This window comes from Penicillium hordei, assembly GCF_028827395.1.
Source record: "Penicillium hordei strain IBT 12815 chromosome Unknown utg000002l_segment0_segment0, whole genome shotgun sequence".
NCBI classification, from domain to species: Eukaryota; Fungi; Ascomycota; class Eurotiomycetes; order Eurotiales; family Aspergillaceae; genus Penicillium; species Penicillium hordei.
In genome coordinates this window covers 3,071,037-3,094,850 of record NW_026623143.1, presented here as the reverse complement: position 1 = coordinate 3,094,850, position 23,814 = coordinate 3,071,037, and the positions used below count along the sequence as shown (strand labels likewise).

The window sequence follows — 23,814 nt, the reverse complement described above, 5'->3', positions numbered from 1 at the left end:
AGAGTCTCACTAATCGAGAACAGGACACAGGCTTTGGAAAGAGTGCTCAGCCAAGAGATCAATGAGTTTAATGATGGGTGTCTCCAATTAGGCTGAGGCTTTCAATCGTATTTTTTGAGGATGACGACCATTGCAATGAGAAGCCCAGCGGATGCTACTACCGCGAGAAGCTCCAAAACAAATGAATCCTTAGTGGCAGTCCATACAGACTGTTTGATGGATTTTTTTTGCTTTCCTCACTAGACCGGGTAGTCGATGAAATCGTAGAATACCCTTTACTCCAGGATGGGAGGTATTGTTGTAGTTGCGTAGCTTGAGCAAATAAGGATAGAATTGGATCGTCGATCAAACTCGTCCTAAGAATTAGGGTCTCATATTAATACGTCTATATCCCGCGGTGGAGGCTCAGATCATCTCTAGCTGCATAATTTAGCGTGATACATCCATTTCATCCATTTCACCTAGCTGCGGTACCCTTTTATCGTAGATCCCCTGCCATATCGGGGATCAAAATAGGAAAAGGAAAAAGGGTGAGAAAAGCAAACCAAGGGTCCACTTAGCTCAAGCAATTCAGAAGCATACAGTATCTTCAGCGGATACAATTGGGTGTAGATTTTCTTTTTTCTTTTCTTTTTTTTTGCGTACAAGGCAGTGTCTGGTTTTGAGGCGGCTTGTACCGCACTGCTATTATTCAGCCTGTAACACTTTTTGGACCCCATTCTACAAGTACTGAGTCATGAATACGCAGACCCCCGTTCCTTTTGGGCCTACCAGCGATATGTCTGAGTTGGCACCCATTAAGAGGCGAGGACCGAAGGGAACAAAGCAGGTGTCAGTTTAAGAAACTGGTGCTCGTGGAAAGTTACTTTATTTAGCTTATCAGCGTTGCGGGATGACACTCCATACACAAGGTGTGAGTTATACTAATGGCTTTTCATAGGTCCCCCTTGCAATCAGCTCATGCCATGGCTTTTGCCTCCCCTATGTGCTCCACATCATATTATGTTCGTGTTAGTCAATGCAGCCCCCCTGCATGTGTAAAACCAATCAAAGCCTTTAGAGTAGCCGCCATAACCGTACTCGGCCAAGCGTTCTCAAAAGCACTGAATCTTTCAAATCGGGAGGTCTTTTCTTCTAACTAACATTTCTGGGTCGGATGAACTCATTGATCTCCAGCTAGGTAGAGGAGAGGGTGACTGCTCTGGGTTATGATATTGATCCCCCCCCCCTAAAAAAGAGCACACAGTTATTGGCAGTAATGGCCTTTCACTGAGCGGTGGGTAACGGCAGCGGATGGCCATTGCACGTGCGGTTTATGGTCGAACAAAGCTAGCCCTCTTCGATGATTCTCTTAGTGCGCTTGATGCCTCTACCTCTGCTCAGGTCTTCACCCGTATCTTTGGATCGCAGGGTATCTTGTGTCGGAACGGAACCGCTGTTATCTTAGCGATATATGATTGGAAGTACCTTGCCGACGCCGATAATGCCGTTGTCTTGTTGAGATCTTCTCCATCGGAGCGAACCTTATTTTCATCTCTTCCAGGGGAGATCAGTCCTCCTATGGCTTCCCACAGAGAGTTCCTCGCCTCTGGTATCGTATCAGAAGATCTGCAGGAGGTTTCGCCCACAGGGGGTGTGTGACAGATTCCGGTCTGTCAATTTTCATTCGACAGTGCTATAGACAAACCTACAGATGTTCTTTGTGGCTCCCTAAGGCTAGTAAATCGTTCATTCATTAAAGACATAGTAAGCCCATAAGTTGTGACATCACAACTATATCATAGAACCTATATCGATGTCATTGAACGCCAATTGCCGAGCTCGACAAAGTGTTCTAATCCGCAGGAACCAACTGGTCACCAATGAAAAAATGTCTCATCCTACATCATTTCACACCTTCGCGTTGGTTGCTTTTGGGGGCCGAGTGTTAGACCCGGCTCTAGCCACGGACTTTGTGATGATCGCAAAGAAATTCATAGCCGACGGCCTTCATCCAACATGCCTCTCGGGAACGAATCTTTTCGATATAACGAGCACGAGCGGGCCGTTCATATTTGGTCGAGATGACTTGAGGGAGAGAATCCAAGTCTACGATAGCGACGAGGCCACGAGGCCATTTTACCAACTAGAGGCCCATGGTATCAAATCACACATTATGTGCTGGATTAGAGATGTCTCCGGCAATGTACGCCCTGGAGATCGTATCATCATCGTCCTTATTGGCCATGGAAGCCATCAGGAGAGTGCTGTCACCCTACACTGTCAGCGTGGACCAACTCAATATCTATCCAAAGCTGAGATGGTTGCTGCCCTCTCTGTCCTCCCGCCTAAGGTCCGCCTCCTGGTTGTCAACGGGGCTTGTTACTCCGGCACGTGGACTACAATAGCCCACGATATAGGTACCCAGCAAGGTTCCCAGCGCGATGTGCTTATAGAGACAGCAGCTACTATCGGCGAGAAATCCTGGGCGTATGTCTCGGGCTCCGGCCGAGACCGGTGTTCTTTATTCGGGGCGGCATTTATAGAGGAGATTACCACTTACCCCGAGAGTAGGATCTCTCTATATCGCAATCGAATAGTCGACGAGATGCTCTATATTAGACCAAACCAGGAAACCTCTACACCGCTTACGATCCCCTCCACCCGCGCTCTTCTATCCCACAATATCTCCCACTTTATCCTATCACCAAAGATTGAGACTGCGATCAGGGATGTGCCTTTTTCTCAGAAGCGCCATGAGGATTTCCTCCAATCGCGGGCATCTGCCCGGTCTGTTTGGAGAAGACTTCGTCACTGGGTAGGCTTGGAACGAGAACCGACGCAGGCATTGGTAGGAGATAGCCCGACAAAAGATGGCACCGCTACCGACATGAGAGATGTCGTCATAGAGAACTACATGAAAGACCTCGGCCGCCTAAAGAGTGCGATCAACTATTCCACCCTTGCAACTGCCTGTCAGCTTGTTCTCGAAGGCTGTGGACCCCCAGATCTCAAAGACCAAACAATTGCTACTATTTCCTGGCAAGCAGCTCAGATGCAAAGAGTTGACCAGTTGCTGGAAAATCTCATTAGTCAGAGACTAATCATAGAGGTGGTCGACATAGAACTAGCCACTCAAGCACTATCGGATCACGCAGACGATATTGTGTTGCCCCTGGCTAAGAGTCTTATGTATGATGATAATCGTCATTTGATATGCTTGGTAAACCCCCCGGATAAAGGCCATGTTGGTGTCTTCTTCGAAGATGCCCAGGACTGGTTGATTGATGTATTGGCTTATAACTGGCTGATATACCCGGACGTGTTTAATCTTGATCGTGTGGTGAACGAGGTATTTGCGTTTTTGGCTTAGTTTGTGTGTATCTCGCTGTTCTTCCTATTGCTAGCCGGATGTGATCAGGGCCCTTCCTTTCGATATGTATTTATTAGCTTAAGCCCAATTGTGAAAGAGTGAAAAGCCAATTGTTTTCCGGTATAGTCTATTATAATATGCTAGCTAAATCAAGGCAAATTTCGATATTCTACTAAATATTATGGTTAATCTCCTCCACGAGGTACAAGGTGGAGAGGATATACAGGTTATGATCAATCATGATACTGACCCTCCTCTTCCTTCTAATAAAGAGGAAAGCACTCAGATACTTAATTCTGTAAGAGTTCGGAGATGTATCAGACGTGACGAGGATATATACAAGTATTATTAGCGATTAACAGGATAGCGAATTGAACCTCATTACGATATATTCTGACGGCCGTCAAAGAGCCAATGCTATAGGAAGAAAACCTTATAATTCTGACGGCCATCAAAAAGCCAATGCTAGTTAAATAAACAGTAACTGCTAGGACTTGGTGGGTGTTAGTACTGGATCATTGTTCGTACACCAGCTTTCTGTCGAAATACGTTAGTTAAGCGAACCAACGCGGGCTGAATAAGCCGCATATCTTGACAAAATGTTTTCAATAAGATGATGAGCAGAAGAGCAACATAGGCGCAACATGAGATATATATTTTGAACTTAGTAAGCATTCAATTGCAACTTCCAGTAGTAAAATATTGTGATCCAGAGGCTGAATCATTAAGAGTCAATGGAAACCATAAACCCTGTCCCCCGTCCATTCCGGGACCAAGTTGGAGGTAGTCATATGTTATCCCATTAACCGTGGCATTGCATGACAATAGCTGATTATTGTCTACTGAACAATGCAACAATGTAGGGAAGGGGTTATATACGTAAACAGTATCTTGGACATAAGGTAACCCATTACCGTAAAAGTCCGAACATATATCACTCTCTCCCACCACACAAAATTGTAGCATAGGAGCACCGAGAGTAGGATAGCCGCAGAGTAACCCCATGGTTGGCTCTAAGAAGAACTCGTTCACACCATCCAATTGTCCGGGGGTACCAAAACCCACAGGAACGAAGGATGGGCCGGCAGAGTATTCTGTAAGATGGAGGCCATTTGCTGCAGAGCCAGAATCACATGCAGTGATATTAAACACCTGGGGATTGGTAACATTCCAGCATGGTGCAGGTAAATCTCCGGCGCCTGGTTGGCTATGTTCAAGAGTTAATAATTCGTAGTAGCTTCAAGGGCTGTGTCATACATTGAAGGCCCGGTATTCATCAACCTGCCTTGAGACATTAAGCTCGGAATGTGTTCAGACATAACCTGTGTATTTTGAGTCAGGGATTAAAATGAGTCCATTGCTGTTGGTTGAAAATCAAAAGAGAATCGAGATTCGGCTCCATGCTTAGCGTAAATATGGCTTTGGTTATATACTACCCCGTATATCATTATTATACTATTAGGTAGGCCATAATATCCATGTCATTATGAAGTAAGCTTTGCAATATCAGTTCTGAAAACAGCCAGGTAAATTACTGTGACCAGACTGCTTACAGTAACTGGCCATAATATCTGCGTCATTATGAAGTAAGATTTTCCAATATCAGTTCTAGACAAGTTATGGGTGGTATGTGGGTTAATTCTGTAAATTGGAGCTCTAGGCTTGGTAGGATTTTAAAAAAATGGGTTTGGATCCTGAGGCATAATGATAAAGTGGCCGCGCAACGCATGTAGTTTGCCGGTGACGATCGACCACAAGGGCGCAGCTTCAATACTACTCCAATAGGGTAGTATTTGGCGATCAGATATTCTTCAGTAAGAGTGAGATCTTAAAGAGCTTCAGGGTAGTGTTGGCACAGAGTCACGGTGATTTTGTTCACGTCTGAGAACTTCGGAGTAGAACCGCGTAGAAGTGCCGTATGGCACCCTGAGCACAGATTCCAGAAATTATCAATATGGATGCAGAAATTGAGGAACCCTTTCTAATGGCCGTAGTATAGGATCCTCATCGAGCACCTAATGGGCATCGGTATGAGGAATCAATATGCCACAGGAGCAATAAGCAATGTCTCGGCTAGCAATAGTCATTTCCTTCTCAAATCGAGCTACAGACTGACGTATCAGAGAGGTAGATATGCCTGGTGGGAATAAACCCGAGGCAGACATGCGAGATTCATGTTCCTGAATCAGGAAAGCAATGGCCCGGTCGAAAACCGAAGGCTGTCTTTCTAATAGTGGAGCTAGAGGTAAAGATCTTCGACGCTTAAATTGAGGGGGCTGTATGGGTGCACCTATTTGTTGAAATGAATTTAGTATAGGATCAAACCAAATATCAATAGTGTGGCGAAAAGCGGATGCACGCTGCACCACATTTGATCTCCTCAATCTACAGTCTAGACAGCGTCTGACCCTCGGTCGAGCAGGAAAGGGGACTCGACAGTTATAGCATGGAGTCAAATCAGGATTCGGAGAGCGTATGGCTTCACAACGCGTGCAGCGAGTACTTGGAGAGTCCGCGGGCATTGGTACATGACAGCGCGAGCAGGGGCGCGTTTCCGGTATAGGGGGTAGCTGGGAAAATCGACAAGCGGGACATCTTGGTGATTGAATAGCCGTAGCTAGACATATTTAACGCCCACAGCCAGAGCAAAGTCGATTAGATAACATTCCGTGGGCACTGAGATAAAAGTGAGGGGAGGGGGAATGAAAGAACGAGCGCACTAAGAGGAAATTATAGTGGCAATATACTGCATTGCGCTGCAATAAATGTAGGGTGACAAGCAGATGATGAAGCAATGAAAGTAGGACAAACTGCATAAATACGGCTAAATAGCCCTACAACCCTAAGCCAAGATGATCTAATCCCAAAAAAGCGAACGTAAGGCAGGTAGGTACCCGGGGTCGCGAAGGCGAATGGGAGGCGTGCGTGGCAGAACAGTCCATATATAGTTAAGCCACCTCTTTTTGCAACGTCTCGCACGCACGCACCTCCGTGTTGATTAATACCCTTTTCTCACTTCGTTCGCTTCAGGGCACATGACGCAGCTGGGACCCTGCCTAGTGTATTTTACTCGTAAATGTATGACTCCGAGACTTCCACCATCCAAGCTGCATCTCATCCGCTACATGATAGAGAGCCAGTCACTTGGTACATCTAAAATGGCCGAAGAAGAATGCAGCCAGTCTACGATTATAAACACTCGCGCATACTTGCGGGAATTTGGAAGTGTGCACGCACCCCCAACTCGAATAGGACGGAAACGGGTTGTAACACCACTAATAATTGAAGCCCTCTGCGAATACCTGTCTGAAAGCCCGGTTTATACCTCGATGAGATGGCTGTTTTCCTCTAGGATGAATTCCGCACCCTAGTCACAACCTCCAGCATCAGACGAGCCCTTGTTGCCAAAGATTAGCCTATGTTAGAGTCTACAGAGTAAATGCGATCATGAAGCAGCACAATGTAATATATTGTGGTTGATGATAGTTGTATTGGAGGAAAGGTAGGAACTAAATTTAGGGACACATCATGTGACCAATGAGAGGTCTCAACGGTCTAAAAAGAGCACTCCGCAGCAAGTGAGGGAGCGAAATGCCGATTTGCGACCGCAAATATAGTACCTCTTTAGAGAGATAATTAGAATAAGAGAGATTAGTTATCTGATCCGAGAAACAGAGGCTGTTTGAAGAGAGTGTAGAAATGAAGGAATTGAGGCTGTTAGAAGGCTTGAAAATGATGAAATTGAAGGAAGTAATAGCTGTTAAAGCTAGGCAAATGTAGGCTTTAAGAACTAGGGGGTATGTCGACTACTGAGTCCGAATATATGGTAGCCAGGTATTATACCCGGAACATCATGTGACATTAGGTACCAGACATACCATCCATGGATACAAAAGTGTATATTATAGTTAGTCATCGAGGTCCGCATGGTTACCTAGGTAGATCGTTGAAATAGCGGGTTTTGTCATTTTAGTTAGAGTTGTCAACGTTGGTCAATACATTGTTCGCACACCAGCTTTCTGTCAGTATCTACTAAAAATGACGGGTTCGGCCCCTGCGTACCCAGTGGGTCCAAACATCGAGAGATTTCCGATCGATCGGACGAAAAGTGGAAGCAGTCACACGTTTCGGCATCAGCCGACACAATTCTCTCATAGAGTTATAGTTCAATATATGTGCGATATCCAGTAGACTGACACAGCCCCAATATCAGCTCGAATAAATTTGATGATCTGAGTACATGCTTAGGGCTCTATGCCTCGAATTGTGCGAACTAGCGAACTACTGCGAACTACTCCGCATGTAAGGTGTAGGCAAAGCCAGACTCGCGGTAAGAGCGTTTGTTGAAATTCAGGTACACCAGCTCGCCATTGATTTGTTTATATGGCGCACAAATTGTTCGATCCCTGTAAACTCGATCATGATTGGTTGAAAATGCATGGTCTGAGCCATCATGTTGTTCTAGCCGTGAAGTTCCATCGCCATTATTAAGAGCGATGAGGCTATTTAGGACTAAAAGTTCTTGAAATAGCGCAATTTTGCTATATAACTAGCCTTTGTAAATGTGATTATTAACCCCTTTGATATTAAATGCAATTGATCATTCGTTGCAAGTCTCATCTTCAATATGTAAAAGCACGTCATTCGGGCCGAAGAATACTCATCGGCGCAACGTGATATTGCAAACTCTATCTCAATCGTAATTTATTCAAATAGGAGTGCTAGCTGTCAATTCTTGAAACTATCTCTCTCGTTATGTTGAGACCACTATGTCGCATTCTCCTCAGGAGCTCAAGGGGATCGCCATTGCAGGGCGAGTCTCTTCAGTTCTCTCGATTCTAGGTTCATTCACAATAGTCGGCGCCTTTGCTCTTTCGCGGCACTTTCGGAGTCCCATTCACCGTATAATATTTTTCAATTCCTTCTATAACCTGTTCGACTCTGTCGCTACGATGATATCTACTAGTGGACCTGCAGCTGGAAATACTTCATCGCTATGTCAATTCCAAGGCTTTGCTCTTCAAATGTATGTTCTTGGCATTGGCAGGGATATGTCGAATGTTGTCTGCAAGAAAATGCTGACAAAAAAAAAATAGGTTTCCAGTAGCTGACGTGCTCTGGACATTCGCAATGGCCTTGGATACATACTTGGTTGTCTTCTATCATTTTGATACCCAATCTTTGCGCAAGCTCGAAATCAAATACATTGGTATTATTACCATTCTCTCGTTTATCCCTGCCTTTGTCTTCCTCTTCATCCGTGACCATAAAGGTCCTATATATGGTGACGAGACTGTGAGTATTCTTAGTCGACTTGAAACTCAAACTTTCTTGAAGCTAATTGAAATTTCATAGATCTGGTGCTCAGTATCTCGCAATTGGATGCTCCTGCGCATAATCTTCTATTATGCACCCGTATGGTGCGTACACTGCTATTGACCTACTCAACTACATGTTCTAATAGCCACGCAACAGGCTGATAATAGTCATCGTCCTAATACTATATTGTCTCATCGGAATCGAGATAACCAGAGTCCGCGACGAGTTCAAATTGAGCACTGACGATCATATCGCCCTGACCTCTGGTAATTCAACCACCAGTGTCACAACAACTGAGGAAGCGAATTCCCAGAGAAAACATACTTTCACCCCTGAATCTAGTACAACAACCGATGACACGGAACAAAATATGTCCCAACATCCACCTCCATCCAGAAAATCAACGACAACTTATCAAACTCCGAAACAGAGACGTGTGTCGCTGAGACAATACGTGATCATGCCATCGCTGTTCTTCCTTGCTATGTTAGCAACATGGATTGCACCTACTATCAACCGTATATCGGAATTCATTCATCATAAGCATGGGACCTATTCACTGCTGCTCTCTGTGAGTACGTTGGGGTCCCTGCGTGGGTTTTGGAATGGTGTTATTTTCATAACTATCGGTATGAAAGGGTGGAAGAGACGAGTTTCGGAGAGGAGAATGGCTCTTAGACAGGTAAGATTGTCTTTACCCCATCCTATCTATTACCCTGATTGAGTAGCCGTTGACTTCGCTGTATTATAGACTAGAAGTGGTCATGGGTGACATGGATCTCACGTCTTCGTTATACATGTAACTATGTGTACCGGGGTTTTCCTATTTGGGCTGTCGCCGCTTTAATGAGGGCGCTCAGAGTTAGGCTCTGAGAGTAAATACCAGCACGAGCTCAGAGCTAGTGAGTGTGGTCCCTAACCCTAACGGATGTTAGGGCCTAATATATATGCCGCTACAGAGACAAACAGATGTTCTGTTTGTCCTTAGGAGTAGCGGCCTAAGTGGACCCAGGATTGAATGAGAAGTTCAGACTAGTCACGCCTATGATCGTCGATTCTATGTAGATACTCATTGAATAATCTCTGATTACTCAGACTACCGCAGACCATGCCTTTGATAGAGCAGACCTATAGGTTAGATTGACTTGTTTACAGCCTAATATAATCGCTAAAGGAAGTTAGGCAGCAATATCACCGGTCAGCGCTACCCTTGCTTGGACCTCCAACCTGCCTCAGTTTTACCATAACTAATTGTTGCAAACAACATCATGACCAAACAATCCGGCAACAGCCTTCTCAATCTGCCACTTTCTATTAGATTTCGCATCTACAGTTTTGCAGGGCTGGCTGATAACCAGGTCATCCCCCTCGATCGCAGACATCGTGTTGAGGAGCAACCGGCCCCCATTTGGGAAGACTCTGACCGCACACTCAATCTACATCTAGTGGACTTAACCATCTATTCAGCCCTTATACTCATATGCCGGACTACTCATGATGAGGTGTCGCATAGCTTCTATTCTACCAATACGTTCATCGCCCACGACCTACAAACGTTGGGCCGGCTAGGCCCGTCATATCTGGCCACGCTGACCTCTCTCAAACTCATCCCCTGCCTTACGAAGTACGCGAATCCCCTCAAAAAATGCAACTGCATGCCTCTGGAGTTTGTTGATGACAATAAAATCCTCGACCTGGTGAACCCTTGGAACCACTCCATCCTCTGGGAGTGGAACTCGATCATCAGCAAGATTGCACCGCATGTGGCAGGTGATCGACTTGACTTGAGTATTTTCTGTCATGTTTACAATGAGGATGCCGCAAGAAGGGTTGTAGACCCTCTACACCACTTCCCTATCTTATCTAACTGCCACATCCGGCTCGGCCCCCTCAATCGTCGCACCTATGCTATCCAGATGATAGCTATGAAAGCCGCTAAAAAGGCCATGGGCCAGATAAATACCCCTGTGCAACCATTTCGGTTCCTTGACCTCCCCATTGAAATTCGTCTACTTGTTTACAGGTACACCGATCTCATCAGTCCGCTCAACAAGCTCCAATGGGACCCAGACCAGGGCTATACACTTGAAGCATCATTGTGCAAACCCGACTGTAGTCCACCTTATGAGACTTGCCATCCAAGCATGCACAGGAACTGCGGGTCCCCTAATGCCCCCACCTGCCACTGTCGCCATGGCTTATCATCCTGGCACGGCGGAATGCCTTACTGCTGGACATGCACTCACTACGCCTGCCAATTCAACACCTGCAACGCTCGACCTGCAAACGGTACAGACCTGGGCCTAAACTGCTGCGGTGCAAAGTCATCAGCATATTCCCCCGCATGCCATTGCTGGAAACCCCCCGTCGCGCTATTCAGCACATCTCGAACTATCCGTGAAGAAACACAGCGAGTGTTCTTCTCTCAAAACGAATTCGAGATACCCCACTACAAGTCCTTCTCATACTCAACCGGAGCCGAATCTGCGCCGGACATATGCGCAGCAGCAATATTCTTAGCAGAGGTCGTCCCTGCAGATATACTGCCATACCTCAGTAAACTTACCGTCTCACTCTGGGACTGTGCTAAGAGAACAGCGAAGGAGGACTGGAGCCAGATTATATCATGCGTCGCCGGTATATCAAATCTCCGCTTTCTATCCATTGACACTAGGATGGGCTTCGATGAGATCGCGATGGCGATACCGAACACGCGGGAAATACTATGTAGTGAGCAGGGACTTGTGGCAGTCAAGGATGCTATAAGTCAGTATGCTTGGCCGGTTGTGACTTCTGAGACGAGGGTGCGGTCATTCTTCGTGGAAGTTGCATATATTTACTCGCTTGACCTTAAGGTGTTCTATTCCTATCGGCGTCCTGAGGACCCGGCTGTTCTTATAGGAAATGAGCGTGTTGCAGGAGATAATTACGCCTTTGTAAGAGAGTGCTCGGGGCCGGTTGGAGAGCAGGGTAATGGGAGATGGCTTGAGGGGTTGCATCTTTTTGAGGCGTAGGATTTCTGAGTAGCTAAGTGGATGGGGATTCTGCCTAGTATTAACTCTAATTTAGGAGTCTTGATTATATATGTACAGTAGACATAGTATCTCAATGTGCTGTTGCTTAGGGGCTGGGTTGTATATTTCCCGGAACTGTAGATCGCGGAGAGGTTGGTATCCTGGGACCTTGAAGTACACAACCTCTACTTGAATGGGATAGAGCGCTCTCTTAGGCACCGATTTCCACCAATTGGTAGCCGCAGATTCCTGGACCGAAAACCACTCAGCTTCTCCCAGTCGTATACAAAGAAACGACAGAGCTTATGCAAGTATAAGTGGATTTTGGTAGGTAGAATCAAATTGAGCTCAATTTCACTCTGAGATCAAGAGGCGGCAAAGGGTGAGCACTAAGACAGAAAAGGGGAGGTCTCGCAGTATCCGGTCTATATGCTTAAAATGATACCCTAGTTATTTTATAAGATAGAAGATAGAATTCCTTGAATATGCAACTGATATTGTCTGATTCATTGTAAAAGCTTGAGGACAAACCACTACGGTTATCACAACAATCGATCTCTTCTTGATCACCTTGATACTGTCACGCCTGGAGAGCTAGGGGCACCTTCCTTTCTACTTTTCCGTATCTCTGTCTTTACCAAACCATCCACGCGAGTAAAGTCAACACATAAAACGTAGCTCATTTATGGTGCATTTGAATCCGGTGCCGTGGATTCCCTGCTACAGGCGTCGAGCATATCTTCAAGATTTCGCCGAACAACCATCGAACTAGAAAGGAACCTAATCAACGTTTCAACTGTCTTCTTTGCCCACGAGTAGAACCATCATGACCGCAACGGCGGCAAAAGACTGATTTACCACATAGATAAGGCTATTGGAATTTTGGCAACTATACCAAGGTGCACCATTTTCCGATGGGAATAATATTTAGGGTTGTGCAGCCAATTGATGGCAGGCACACCCCGAGATTCCTAATTCATTGTGTCTTGGTCTCGATCTCTCCGTCTCGTACCGCCCATAATGACTCAACTATGTCCTCCAAGTAACCAGCCAGACTTGGATCCTATGGCTGATGGCTTATGCGAGATGAGACAAACCTAGGACCTCGATGTTGGAGCGGCATTTCTCAATGGAATAATCGACCCTGTGGAAGTTGATAGTCGCGAAGCTCGAAGGGTTCTTCGAAAAATTGACATGTTTCTACTTCCCATACTCGCGTTTACTTATATGATCCAGGTATGTTATAAGAGTCATTTGAGGAAATATTATTGCTGAAATATATCTTGCAGTTCCTGGATAAGTCTTGTGTCTCATATTCCGCACTCTGGGGCATGGTAGAAGATGCTCATCTGGCTAATGACCAGTATTCCTGGCTCACGACTATCGGTCACAACTTCGCCGGTCTAGCTACAGCGCGTCTGTTCCTTGGCATATTGGAAGCTGGTGTGAGTCCTTGCTTTGTTTTATTGACAACAATGTTTTACACAAGGTTGGCTACTTCAGACCATCAAATTTTTCTTTTCTGTGGCTCACATGGGTTGTAGATCGGAACAACCTCTACGAACCTCCATTTGGTTTTCCATGAACGGCTTTGCAAACATTCTCGGTGGTTTAATAGCCTATGAAATCGGTCATTTACATGGTGCTCTTCCAGCGTGGAAATTCCCATTCATAAACTTCGGCTCGATAACCTTTGTTTGGGGTATTATCATCATACTTGTGGCTCGATCGAATCCGACAAAGGCCAAATGGCGTTCAGGGAGGGAAAGGATCTTGCGCGTTCTTGAGAACAAGACGGGCATTGATAACAAAACATTCAAGATGGAACAAGTGAAAGAGGCCCTGCTTGACCCTCGATTCTGGTTGATCAACTTGCATTGTCTGGCAAACACCATTCCAACGTGCGGCTCCTATTTTGTCTCAACCCCCTGAGCCAAGCTAATTCTTCTCAGGGAGCTGTGTCTGCATTTGCCCCGCTTATAGTCAATGGATTTGGATTCACTAAATTCGAGTCTACTTTGCTTGGTATGCCATCTGGCGCTTCACAAGTCCTGGCATTATGGATTTCAGGGTATGTTGCGAGGATGCGGTCAGAATTATTGCGTCTTCTAACCTTATTTTCTTCAGTTACTTGGCCACCCGCCTCAAGGGCATCCGGCATTTCCTAATGATTGGCGGACTTTTAGTCGCCCTTCTTGGGGGAGTTTTAATCTTCGCCCTCCCCGAGTCTAATCGGGCTGGTCGCTTAATGTGATTACTTTTCTCTCTTTAGCACCCATATTTCCAAAATTTGCTAATCGATCACACCGATTATCTCCTTGTTGGTTTCGGTGTCAATTTTGTCTTGTCTTTGACTCTACTGCAAATGCAATATAATGTCGCCGGTCGAACCAAAAAGACCATGTTTGCATCCTCATTCTTTATCAGGTAAGTGGTAGCTATTTTTCGTGAATTATGACTATATACTAAGTTTGGGAACAGTTATTGCGTCGGCAATCTCATTGGGCCCTAGCTTTTCTTTGCGAGGGAAGCGCCTCGGCATCAATCTGGATTTGCGTCTATGATTGTATGCTTTGTGGTACAGAGGGCTATAGTCATCGTTATGTATATGGTCAACGCCCGAGAGAACAAAAGAGTAAGTTGAATATCGGACCTTTGTTTATATCCGGTATTACTAAAAGACACCTAGCGTGACCTCAACCAAAATGGCTCTGAAGACCAACAGGCTACCGCGGTATCCCTCGGCTTATCTAACATGACAGATGTGAGTTTTCTTTCAGTTATAAATCTTTTCACCTTAGAGTGGAATTTCCTAACTAGTGAATTTTTATATCAGGTGCAAAATCTGCACTTCCGGTATGTCCTCTAAGCTTAACAAAGGCAAGAGCTATTGGAATATATGTCACTCATTGTGCACTAGACTAGATATTACATTAATTGGGCCATCTGTTACAGTGAAATCACTTCGTCTTGATAGGTCTCTCTTTCTATGATGTAATTAGCTTTTTTGTAGCCCAGGAGATTGAATATGTTTCGTATGATCTAATTGTGTTAAGCAATATGTTTCTCGGTTCTATCCACACATATTCGGTGGGATCAATAATATAGAAACCTACATTGACAGTGTTATAGTAATATGAAAAGTCATATGATAAGTGTTAAAAATACTATAGGATGGGTGTTGAGTGGATCATACGGCTTTGTTTTGGTTCGTCTGCAAAATTTAGTAACCAAACAGCATTTATTGACCTTCATTTCGTCATTTCTACAGCTACTCCCAACAACCTGTAAGAAAAACTTGGAAAGGTAAAACTTTGACATCCCGCGACATTTTTATATTGAGTGCTTACCCTTCGCTACGAGGAGAGTCAAACTTTGGATTTATCTTGACACATCCCCTCGGCATCCAGATATCACGCAACACGTCCGATCAAAATCAAAACGAGCCCGATACTGATTTAGAGGGTCTATCTCCATATGTTAGGCGGTATCGTTATGAAAGAAAAGATCGCTTTTCTCGAATACTTTCCCTTGAGCGTGAACGTCTGCTTGATTCGATGCGGGATTCACGTGAAATGACCAACATCGATACAGTAGAGCCAAATATTAAGACCACCGAATACATTATGTTCTCCATTGATTCTACCACTTTTCAACAGGATTTTATTGGCCCGGATGCCATCTCTATTCATTTGATCCGAACATCTTTCAACCCAAAGACCGAATTACTTAGTGTCAAGATGGTCACTCGTGAACACTCAGAGCGCCTTCGCCGTCCACAAAGCCATTGACAAGGTTCTTGAACGCATGAGGCCTGACGAAGCCATCCATCAATACCAAGGTGTTGACATCGATGTCAATGGGCAGCTGAAATAGCTAGATATGGGCTGGGGCCCGAGGAGACCCCCTCGCGGCTGTCCTAAGCGGCCAACAGTGGTTTACAAAGTCACTGTGCCAGAGACTGAAAGAAAAATTCACCGTGATGTCGATCATGTCGATCATGTCAATCATGTCGATCTCTGGCTTGACCCAGTTAGAAGGAATGCCAATGTTGCGATAACAATCAAAGTCAATCGCCAGCGACCGATAATTGGTATTGACAAGTGTGTATGGGATAATCAATGGCACATCCCTTCAATCCCAACATATTGAAGTTTCAGAGAGCGAGATCGATGAAGACAAATTTCCTGGGGGTCCACTCATCATTCCCCTTTCATCTCTTTTTCCTGCGAGATTCTCAAACACCAAGAGAAACCGACATGATAATCGAGAAGGAATGGTTGTAGAAGATTGCCAAGTGGGGATGGGATATGCAATTTCAGTAATTTAATAGGCCTTTAGAAGTAACAACATGCAATAGATCGATGTCTTAGAAGCTGCAAAGGTTACCAAACAATCATACCATACTTGAGAATACAAATGATAGCATTATTATTAACTCTACCACATCCAATATATGCGCTCTTTGTAGCTTGGCGACAACATCCCGGAACGAGACACATTGTTCCAGGTCAAATAAATAAAAGATTCAGAGATACAAGAATAGTCGGCCTTATTCTAAATGTTCTAAATATATAAGACGATTGACTTTTCCCCGGAAAGTTTCCAGGCAACCTAATTTCCCCTATTCGGCTAATTATACTCCGTACATACTCCGTACAGTAAGATCCAATCCGCTCTGAGCAGGCAACCCTATTGTTTATTCTGTTGCCTAAACAGGGCTGAACCAGGGTATAGTACCCTGAATGGAGAACACCGTAGCCAATCACCAACCATACAGGCCGACCTGCAGTATCCACTGCTCAAGCTTTTGCTGCCGTCCAGCAAAGCTTGGCTTAGGCTTAATCTCTCATTTCGACTTTTGATTCCCTTCATCTCCTCAATCTGTGTGTTCAAGACAGGGACTTGCATTTGATTTATTTATAATATTTACTAGCTCAGATCCGGGGAAGTTGATGTGTAAAGCTCATTTCAATGTAAGACAAAAAAGAATCTGCTAAGGCAGGAAGTGTGAGCATCGTGTAACTTCAACGTTTGTATATTCTGTGGGGCTGAGTGTCCTAAAAAACCAGTGAAATATTTACCGCCGATTTAACGCCGTGTAGTGTCTACAGTGTGCGGGGTCTACTGGCTATGGGCACCCCGGGTAACAACCTTCCCCGTGCTCATTCAGTCCTTCGGTCTTCGTTACTCTTTCTCCAATTCTCCGGCACAACCTTTCCGATTTCACACTCGACAGTACCCGAGTGCTTCAAATAACGCATATTGCAAGGCTTGCTTGTCATCCATTCATTCTTTTCGTTTCTTTTTCTTTTACTTCACTCTTGTCATGCCTTACTCTCTTTAGTATCCTCATCTCTTCATCTCTCATTATCGCTTCTCGTTATTTCTTTGTCAAATACATTCACTCCTCCAACAAACACACAAGAATGGAGATCCACGTACAACACCCTCGCTCAACCCCTCTAGGCACAAAAGAACTAGGTCCAATCTCCAATTTGGCGCCATTTTCCGCCTTGATCATCTCCATCGTGTTGGTGATATGCTTCTTCGTTCGCTTCTACATCCTCGAAGGATTCCTCGTCCGTCGTCTATATGGCTCCATATACACAGGAATGAGCGAGCTAAATCGTCGTGGCTTCGTGAATCATCATATCGCCGGTGCCACCAAAGTGATCATCTTGATTGTTGCCGCATACCCATTCATCAGTATCACGTTTTGCAGAGGGCCGTCATTCAACACGCCCTTCGTCCATGGCTCACTAGTCACACTGGGGGACATCATGATTATTGTGGCACAAATGTTGATTGGGATATACATTTTTGAGTTGATTTACCGCATGAAGTTATCACCCGTGGCCGTGATGCACCACGTTGGGACAATCTTCATTGGACAAGCTGCCATAGCCATCAGTCTGCGACCGCTACGCGAACCCGACGCATATATCGAGTTTGCTCTCTGCACTGTCTGGGGTAAGTAGACGAGGCTCCGGGGTAACAACGAACAGAGGACCAAAAAAATACTAATAAAGTTGGGGTTTAGGCGCATTCGACACAGTGTTCGAGTTATTCCCCCACGTCGCTATCGTTCTCTACCGTATCTTCCCCGAACGACACCACTTCCTCAGCAAGGTCTTCCTCATCTCCTGTTTTACAACCGCATTGGGTACAATCACCGAGACGGTTGTGACAATGTGGCTGTTTGCAAGCACGTGGGACAGGTGGCGGCTTGCATTTAAGATTGTCACGCCGGTCCTGCATGTGGCGTTCTCCGCGGCCCAGATTCATGGCAGTCTTGTCTTCTGGCGAATGTACCGCCGACAACAGCGTTTCCAGTGGGAAGCTGACGCCGAGGCCAAAGATAGCTTTGTTGGGGGTGGGAGCTCGGTAAACTATTGCCGATCCAATAGCCAGAGCTGATGGATTGTGGAGGCGAAGGTCACTACTGGCTTGACAACCGTGGAGTTGGGGGTCCTGGCTTTTGACACTGTTGAGAAGGCTAGTTAGTGCTTTTCGTATCTATGGATTCTTTAGGACAGCGTGAATAATGTACATGTATTTCTTCCACTCTTTTTCAAAGCTCGACTTTAAAGTTTTGACCTTGCCTTTACATGAATGATTTGAATTCCGTTTCGATAGTGTATCAAATAGTGAGCTGGAATTCATAGGCGTATGCAACCTAGATCTTCGAGGTGATGCTCAAAAATGGCACCCCCGGGCTGGATTGTGTATTAATACAGATAGAGCCTTCTAAGCTACAATGATCCCCTTGCGTAGCCCTAATTCCGACGTGGACAATGCTCGCATGAGCCGGGCGGGGGCAGGGAATACTGTTAGCCAAGACCAAACCGCCACTGTTCCGGACCATTCCTTGCAAGAAATTTGGAATACGACCGCCCACTTGGAAATGTCAATCTTTGCTGCCACAGAAATTGAAGCTGATTGGTTGTATTATTAGTTCAAATGAATATCCACTGTTGATCTATTTTATGGTTGATCAGTTCTCCCATGTGTCAGTATTATATTCCTGTCGGTTCTTGAGAATTCCATCTGCAGATAAGTAGCCTTAACCCTATTTTGGATATTCCCATTTAGTAACGTCACCAGGAGTAAAGCCAAGCATGCACATGGCATAAAAGCTAGCTTAGCATGTTGCACAGAGCTCATATCCAGCTCGATTGAGTCATTCTAGGGCAAGCTTGGAAGATTTTGTGGAAGGTTCCAACCCTACAACTTTAAACCTTCCAGGCGCTTACCAACATAGATATCCCACTGTTCAAGGCTAGGCAGTCCATGTATGCTTAGTCGTTCTCTAGATATATGTATCCTGGCCTGTGGACGTGGTCATGCCGCGGGTCCTGCCATGGGTACGCACATACATCATGTACAATGTACATGTAAATAGAGGGAAACGGTCCGGTAGGTTGCTATATAAGTATTAGTATGCAGATGATCAGGTTTGCTGTATAAATTCCATGAAGCCACATTGCTTGAGTTTTATATGCTTGGCTCAACGGATTCATCCCCCTGCATGTGCAAATATCATGGAATCTGCAAGTATACAGGATTGTCGAGACTGCGTGTGGGTTGTAAACCATCTGTGTTCCGTGTGCAACGCGAACCTTTGAGGGTTCCATTCGCGAGGGAAGCCCAATTTCCTGTTATATCTGTCACTCAGTTTGCCGTTGCCTAGTACCATTATTCGGTTACTTCAAATCCCGGCTTTCGAGTCAATACCCGCCAAATAGGGATCGTACCGCGGCTCCTTCGTTGCCTAGTAAGGCCGCGGCGACTACTCGATTTCAAAATTGCCGATTTCTTCAAAATTGATTTTCGAGCCAATTCTGTTTAGGCCTCGAGGGATTGTGATGGCAACAATTACCACTCCAAAAAGATGATACTGTATCAAAGGTTTTAGCAAAAGAACATACAATAGCAGGAAGGAATTCAAGATAAACTGGTAGAATTAAGGTCTGTTAATCACTGTTCAGCGTCCGAATAAGAATAAGAACCTGCAGGCCCGACATCGAGTATCGCCTGATGAGAAACAAGACTTTGTCCCCTTTGCATCCATTGTTCCCTCCACCAGATATGATAAAATCATTAAAATGCATCGATTAAAGGCATCTTGCCATTTATCATTGTCATCAATTCATCGTCATCATTAGTGGCAGTACTGGGGGGTTTCAACCCACCACTAACTGCTCTTCTCATGCTGCTTTGCCATTCGTTGCATGTCAAGACCTATGACTGGTTAGTTCTCTGTGTTGAGGATGCGAGAAAGAATTGGGTCTCTGCTAACTTACCGAAGTCTTCCCAGGAGCGTTCTTTATCCTTCTTTCGAGGACCTTTGCCATGCATGAGGTTGTCAAATCTTTGCGAGTTATGCATCACGATGTAAGCCAGTCCATTTACACATGTCACCCCAAAGGAAAGAATCCACACACGGAGGACAGTTAACCAGGATGTGGCTTGACCGAAGGCACCATATGCAGCCATCATGGTTGCGGTCAGATCGACAGAACCCACGGCAGCGACAAGGTAAAACGATGGGCAGTTGGCCCAGAACGACTCCGATCCAGATCCATTGATGCGAGTTATCAGAATCAACCAGCTCTGGGTCAGAGCGATCTCGAGGAACAAGACCTCATCTCGTGAACCCCAGCCTTCAATCACACCTCCGTCCTCGCCTTGCAACAGGATGGTGCCCAACGTCACCCAGGTCCCGACTGCAAGAATGAACCCTAGAACAATCGATTCTCCCCAGAGTCTTGGCTGGTTCCATTTGACGGGCGACTGAGAATAAGTAGCATTGTCATACGCAATTGCCAAGGTCGCAACATCGGCGAAGATAGCGAGGAGAACAACCAGGCGAAGGTCGAGGGTCTCATTCTTGATCACCATCAGAAGTCCGAGGAAGGCTTCCAAATGAATGGACAGCGCAATTCGGAACACAACATATGAGTACATACGGTGGAAGATTCGGCGAGCAATCTTGATCGCCTCGATAATTGTCGACAAACCAGACGCCAAGAAGACAATGTCAGCAGCAGAACGGGCCGCATCGGATGCACCCTCGACCGCAATACCAGTATCCGCCTTCTTCAACGAAGCAGCATCGTTCACACCGTCGCCAGTCATTGCCACCAGATAGCCGCGTCGCTGGAGGATCTCAACCACACTGTACTTGTGCTGGGGGTAGACTTCTGCGAAACCGTCAGCGGCCTCAACAAAGTCATTCACTTCCGAGCCGGACATGGAGCCGGCGCCAGTGACACCAAGGCGTTCTGCATTGTAAATGTTGGTCCCGAGACCGAGTCTGCGTGCCGTTTCGCGTGCAATGGCCACTGCATCACCAGTGAGCATCTTGACAGAGAGTCCTAGTTCTTGGGCCTCGGAAACTGTCCTGGCGGTGTCATGGCGGGGGGGATCCATGCATGGCATGATTCCCAGAATCTCCCATGGCCGACCTTGACGCTTGCGGGCAACTCCGAGTGCGCGGAATCCTCGACTGGCAAACTCGGTAACCTTGGCCTCATATTCCTTGAAAAACTGGGCGCACAGTGAGGTTTCTGTCTCCACCGTTCTCAGGATGGTCATAGGAGCACCCTTCACACAGATCATCTTTTCGCCATTCAGATCTTGCACGTATGCTGTGACTTTCTTCGACACCGGATCAAATGGAGTGAACTCAAGTGTCTTGTACAAGGCGATTCGAGATTTGGCCCACGGGAAGTGGCGGAGACCTTTGAGGAACACCTTGTCGATAGCATCGATCCCGCCCTTTTTGCGAGTCGCCGCAAGACATGCAGTCAGCATAAGCTCTTCTGCACTCATTCCAGGGGTTATGTATGGATCTCCCAATGTCAGTCTGTTTCGGGTGAGTGTTCCCGTTTTGTCCGAACAAAGGATCTCCACTCCGGCCAACGACTCGATAGCTGAGAGCTTTTGCACGATGGCCTTGTGTTTCGCCAGATAAGATGCACCAACGGCCATTGTTGTGGTGACAACCACAGGAAGACCGACGGGGACTCCAATCACGGTAATTGCTAGCGTGAACTCGAGGATCTGAACAATCGGGTTTGAGCGATAATAACTGCTGATCCAGACAACCAACAGGGTGAAAAGTACTAGAATCAGAAGAACACGCGCCATTGCGCGCAGGACCCGAGTGAAGTGGCCGGTGGTATTTCCAGCCTTGTCCACCAGAACTGCTGCATTTCCGACAAAGGTATGATCACCAGTTGCGGTCACAATCATGAGCCCTACCCCACGTTTGACTGCCGACGAAGCAAAGATAAGATCCCCCTCGTGTTTGTCCACAGCGAGAGATTCCCCTGTTATTCCAGACTGATCAACTTGAATGTAGGCGTCGTCACCCACCAGTCTGCCATCTGCCGCGATGATTGTGCCCTAAAAGGAATATTAGCCTCCATGTCTTTCTTTCTTTCTCTTTTTTTTTCAATCCCCATCAACTCACATCTTCCACACGAATGATGTCACCAACAACGACCTCTTCGGCATTTATCTCCATGATGCAACAGTTGCGAACGGCCAGAGCTCTCAGAGCAAGCGTTTCCTTGAGACTGTCGACAATGTTGCCCGCCTGGTATTCCTGAGCGAAGCCTACCACAGCATTCAACAGGAGAAGAGCACAAATTATTCCGAAATCTATCCAATCTTGCAAGCCGCCAGCTAGGATAATGGCAATCTGGAATTGAGAAAAGATTGTGAGCATATACCTTTTCCAACTACCTCATAGTGGTCAATGAATGGTTTTGCTTACCTCCATGACCCACTGGACAGGGCCATTGAAGAAGGAAAGGAACTTGATGAAATGATTCCGTTTCTGTTCCTTCATGCGATTCCAGCCATACTTCTTGCGTCGAGAGGCCACCTCTGCGTCGTCGAGGCCCTCGTTGGCCTTAGTGTCCAACAGCGAAGGCGGGTATGGGTGAACTTCCCCAGCTCGGATAGTGATTGCGTCCACATCAGGTTCGTTTCCATCTTCGGCCTCCAGTTCTTTAATGAGGCAATCCAGAGACTCTTCGCTCTCTTGCTGGAAAGAGGTAATGGGTTTCAATGTCTCGGGAAGAGAAAAGGCGTCATTTTCTTGAATACCAATGACGCTGTCTTTGCTCTTGCTGACGATCGGATCATGCATTTCGGAGTCGGAATCCATGCTCAGACCAATTTGAAGATGATCAGGGGGGGTCGGAGTCCGTCTGGAACGGCCACGTCGATCTTCCTGGGCCTTCACACCGGCAAGCAGACTGGAACGAAACAGTCGAACTTGATCTTTCTGTTCGGCGATCATGCTGTCGCAATGCTCGATTTCCCCTTTCTCGTCAATGGGAGAATCATCCTCCAAGCTGTTGTTCAAGCTGTTGTTCAAGCTGACACAGAACTTGTGGTATTCCTCCTCATCATTAGCTTCTTGGGAAGCATCGTTTGGCACCTGACTATTGTCCTGCTTTTCCTCTCCGGGATTGGTTGCTTTGTTCGAATGGAATGGAGATTTATTGAGAAGCTTGGTTAGGAAAGGACGTTCTTCATTAATATCCGAGTCCGAATACTTCAAATGGCCAGTCGAGGACTTTGGAATAAATTCTCCCAGGTCACCGGTCTGGATAGGAGGCAATTCAGAATGGTCACGTCGCTTGAAAGGACTGAGAGATCGGTTGCGGTGCTGGTTCTGTTCCTCAGAACGGCCGTGTTGCTCGTCGTCAAGCAACCTTCCACGTGGCGGAATCACAATGGTACGGGATCCATCCTCGTCTGTGAGGCCTTGAGTTGGAGGGTTGTCTGGGGGATGACTCCTGAGCGGCGCGTTTCGTTCATCCATCAGGTCAGACCTGAGCCTGGCCATGATGGCGAAACGGCGGCAAAGAAACTGAAAGAAATCAGCAAACTGTCAACATGTCAAACAACAAGACACAAATGCAACTTCCTACATTCATGTAAAAGGTGTGAGGTGATACATCATTTGTCTGATGCAACAAAATGAGATGGAACATGGATGCAAGGCACAAGGGGCGGATGTTGCCCTAAGACAAATACAACAAGACCTCAACAGATGAAGCATTGATAACTCAGCAACATACTCACCTAAAGGAACAGGTTTACGTT

At 46.0% G+C, this 23,814-nt stretch overlaps 8 protein-coding genes across 8 annotated transcripts; 7 read left to right on the top strand and 1 right to left on the bottom strand.

The window, feature by feature from the left end:
- Window positions 1–1,293: 1,293 nt before the first annotated feature.
- Window positions 1,294–1,641, top strand: N7537_004489 (multidrug resistance protein MDR; the record flags this gene model as incomplete). The annotated part of the gene is made up of 1 exon (XM_056895546.1): window positions 1,294–1,641. One exon carries the CDS (start codon window positions 1,294–1,296, stop codon window positions 1,639–1,641), a length of 348 nt encoding a protein of 115 aa, XP_056755294.1.
- A 229-nt stretch (window positions 1,642–1,870) lies between these two features.
- On the top strand, window positions 1,871–3,352 carry N7537_004488 (uncharacterized protein; the record flags this gene model as incomplete). Its single annotated transcript, XM_056895545.1, has 1 exon — window positions 1,871–3,352. The coding sequence occupies one exon, from the start codon at window positions 1,871–1,873 to the stop codon at window positions 3,350–3,352; it is 1,482 nt and encodes a 493-aa protein (XP_056755293.1).
- Window positions 3,353–8,121: 4,769 nt separating this feature from the next.
- gprI (putative cAMP receptor (Car4)) lies at window positions 8,122–9,353 on the top strand (the record flags this gene model as incomplete). Its single annotated transcript, XM_056895544.1, has 4 exons — window positions 8,122–8,378; window positions 8,449–8,647; window positions 8,708–8,772; window positions 8,828–9,353. Coding segments are annotated over 4 exons (1,047 nt in total), but the record flags the coding sequence as incomplete, so codon positions are not given.
- A 586-nt stretch (window positions 9,354–9,939) lies between these two features.
- On the top strand, window positions 9,940–11,685 carry N7537_004486 (uncharacterized protein; the record flags this gene model as incomplete). The annotated part of the gene is made up of 1 exon (XM_056895543.1): window positions 9,940–11,685. The coding sequence occupies one exon, from the start codon at window positions 9,940–9,942 to the stop codon at window positions 11,683–11,685; it is 1,746 nt and encodes a 581-aa protein (XP_056755291.1).
- Window positions 11,686–12,786: 1,101 nt separating this feature from the next.
- On the top strand, window positions 12,787–13,939 carry N7537_004485 (uncharacterized protein; the record flags this gene model as incomplete). The annotated part of the gene is made up of 5 exons (XM_056895542.1): window positions 12,787–12,921; window positions 12,975–13,128; window positions 13,175–13,602; window positions 13,638–13,756; window positions 13,813–13,939. Coding segments are annotated over 5 exons (963 nt in total), but the record flags the coding sequence as incomplete, so codon positions are not given.
- Window positions 13,940–15,260: 1,321 nt separating this feature from the next.
- On the top strand, window positions 15,261–15,476 carry N7537_004484 (uncharacterized protein; the record flags this gene model as incomplete). The annotated part of the gene is made up of 1 exon (XM_056895541.1): window positions 15,261–15,476. The coding sequence occupies one exon, from the start codon at window positions 15,261–15,263 to the stop codon at window positions 15,474–15,476; it is 216 nt and encodes a 71-aa protein (XP_056755289.1).
- Window positions 15,477–17,114: 1,638 nt separating this feature from the next.
- Window positions 17,115–18,105, top strand: N7537_004483 (uncharacterized protein; the record flags this gene model as incomplete). Its single annotated transcript, XM_056895540.1, has 2 exons — window positions 17,115–17,658; window positions 17,729–18,105. The coding sequence occupies 2 exons, from the start codon at window positions 17,115–17,117 to the stop codon at window positions 18,103–18,105; spliced, it is 921 nt and encodes a 306-aa protein (XP_056755288.1).
- A 1,777-nt stretch (window positions 18,106–19,882) lies between these two features.
- Window positions 19,883–23,554, bottom strand: N7537_004482 (plasma-membrane proton-efflux P-type ATPase; the record flags this gene model as incomplete). Its single annotated transcript, XM_056895539.1, has 4 exons — window positions 19,883–19,929; window positions 19,992–22,098; window positions 22,166–22,396; window positions 22,472–23,554. The coding sequence occupies 4 exons, from the start codon at window positions 23,552–23,554 to the stop codon at window positions 19,883–19,885; spliced, it is 3,468 nt and encodes a 1,155-aa protein (XP_056755287.1).
- Between the last annotated feature and the right edge of the window lie 260 nt (window positions 23,555–23,814).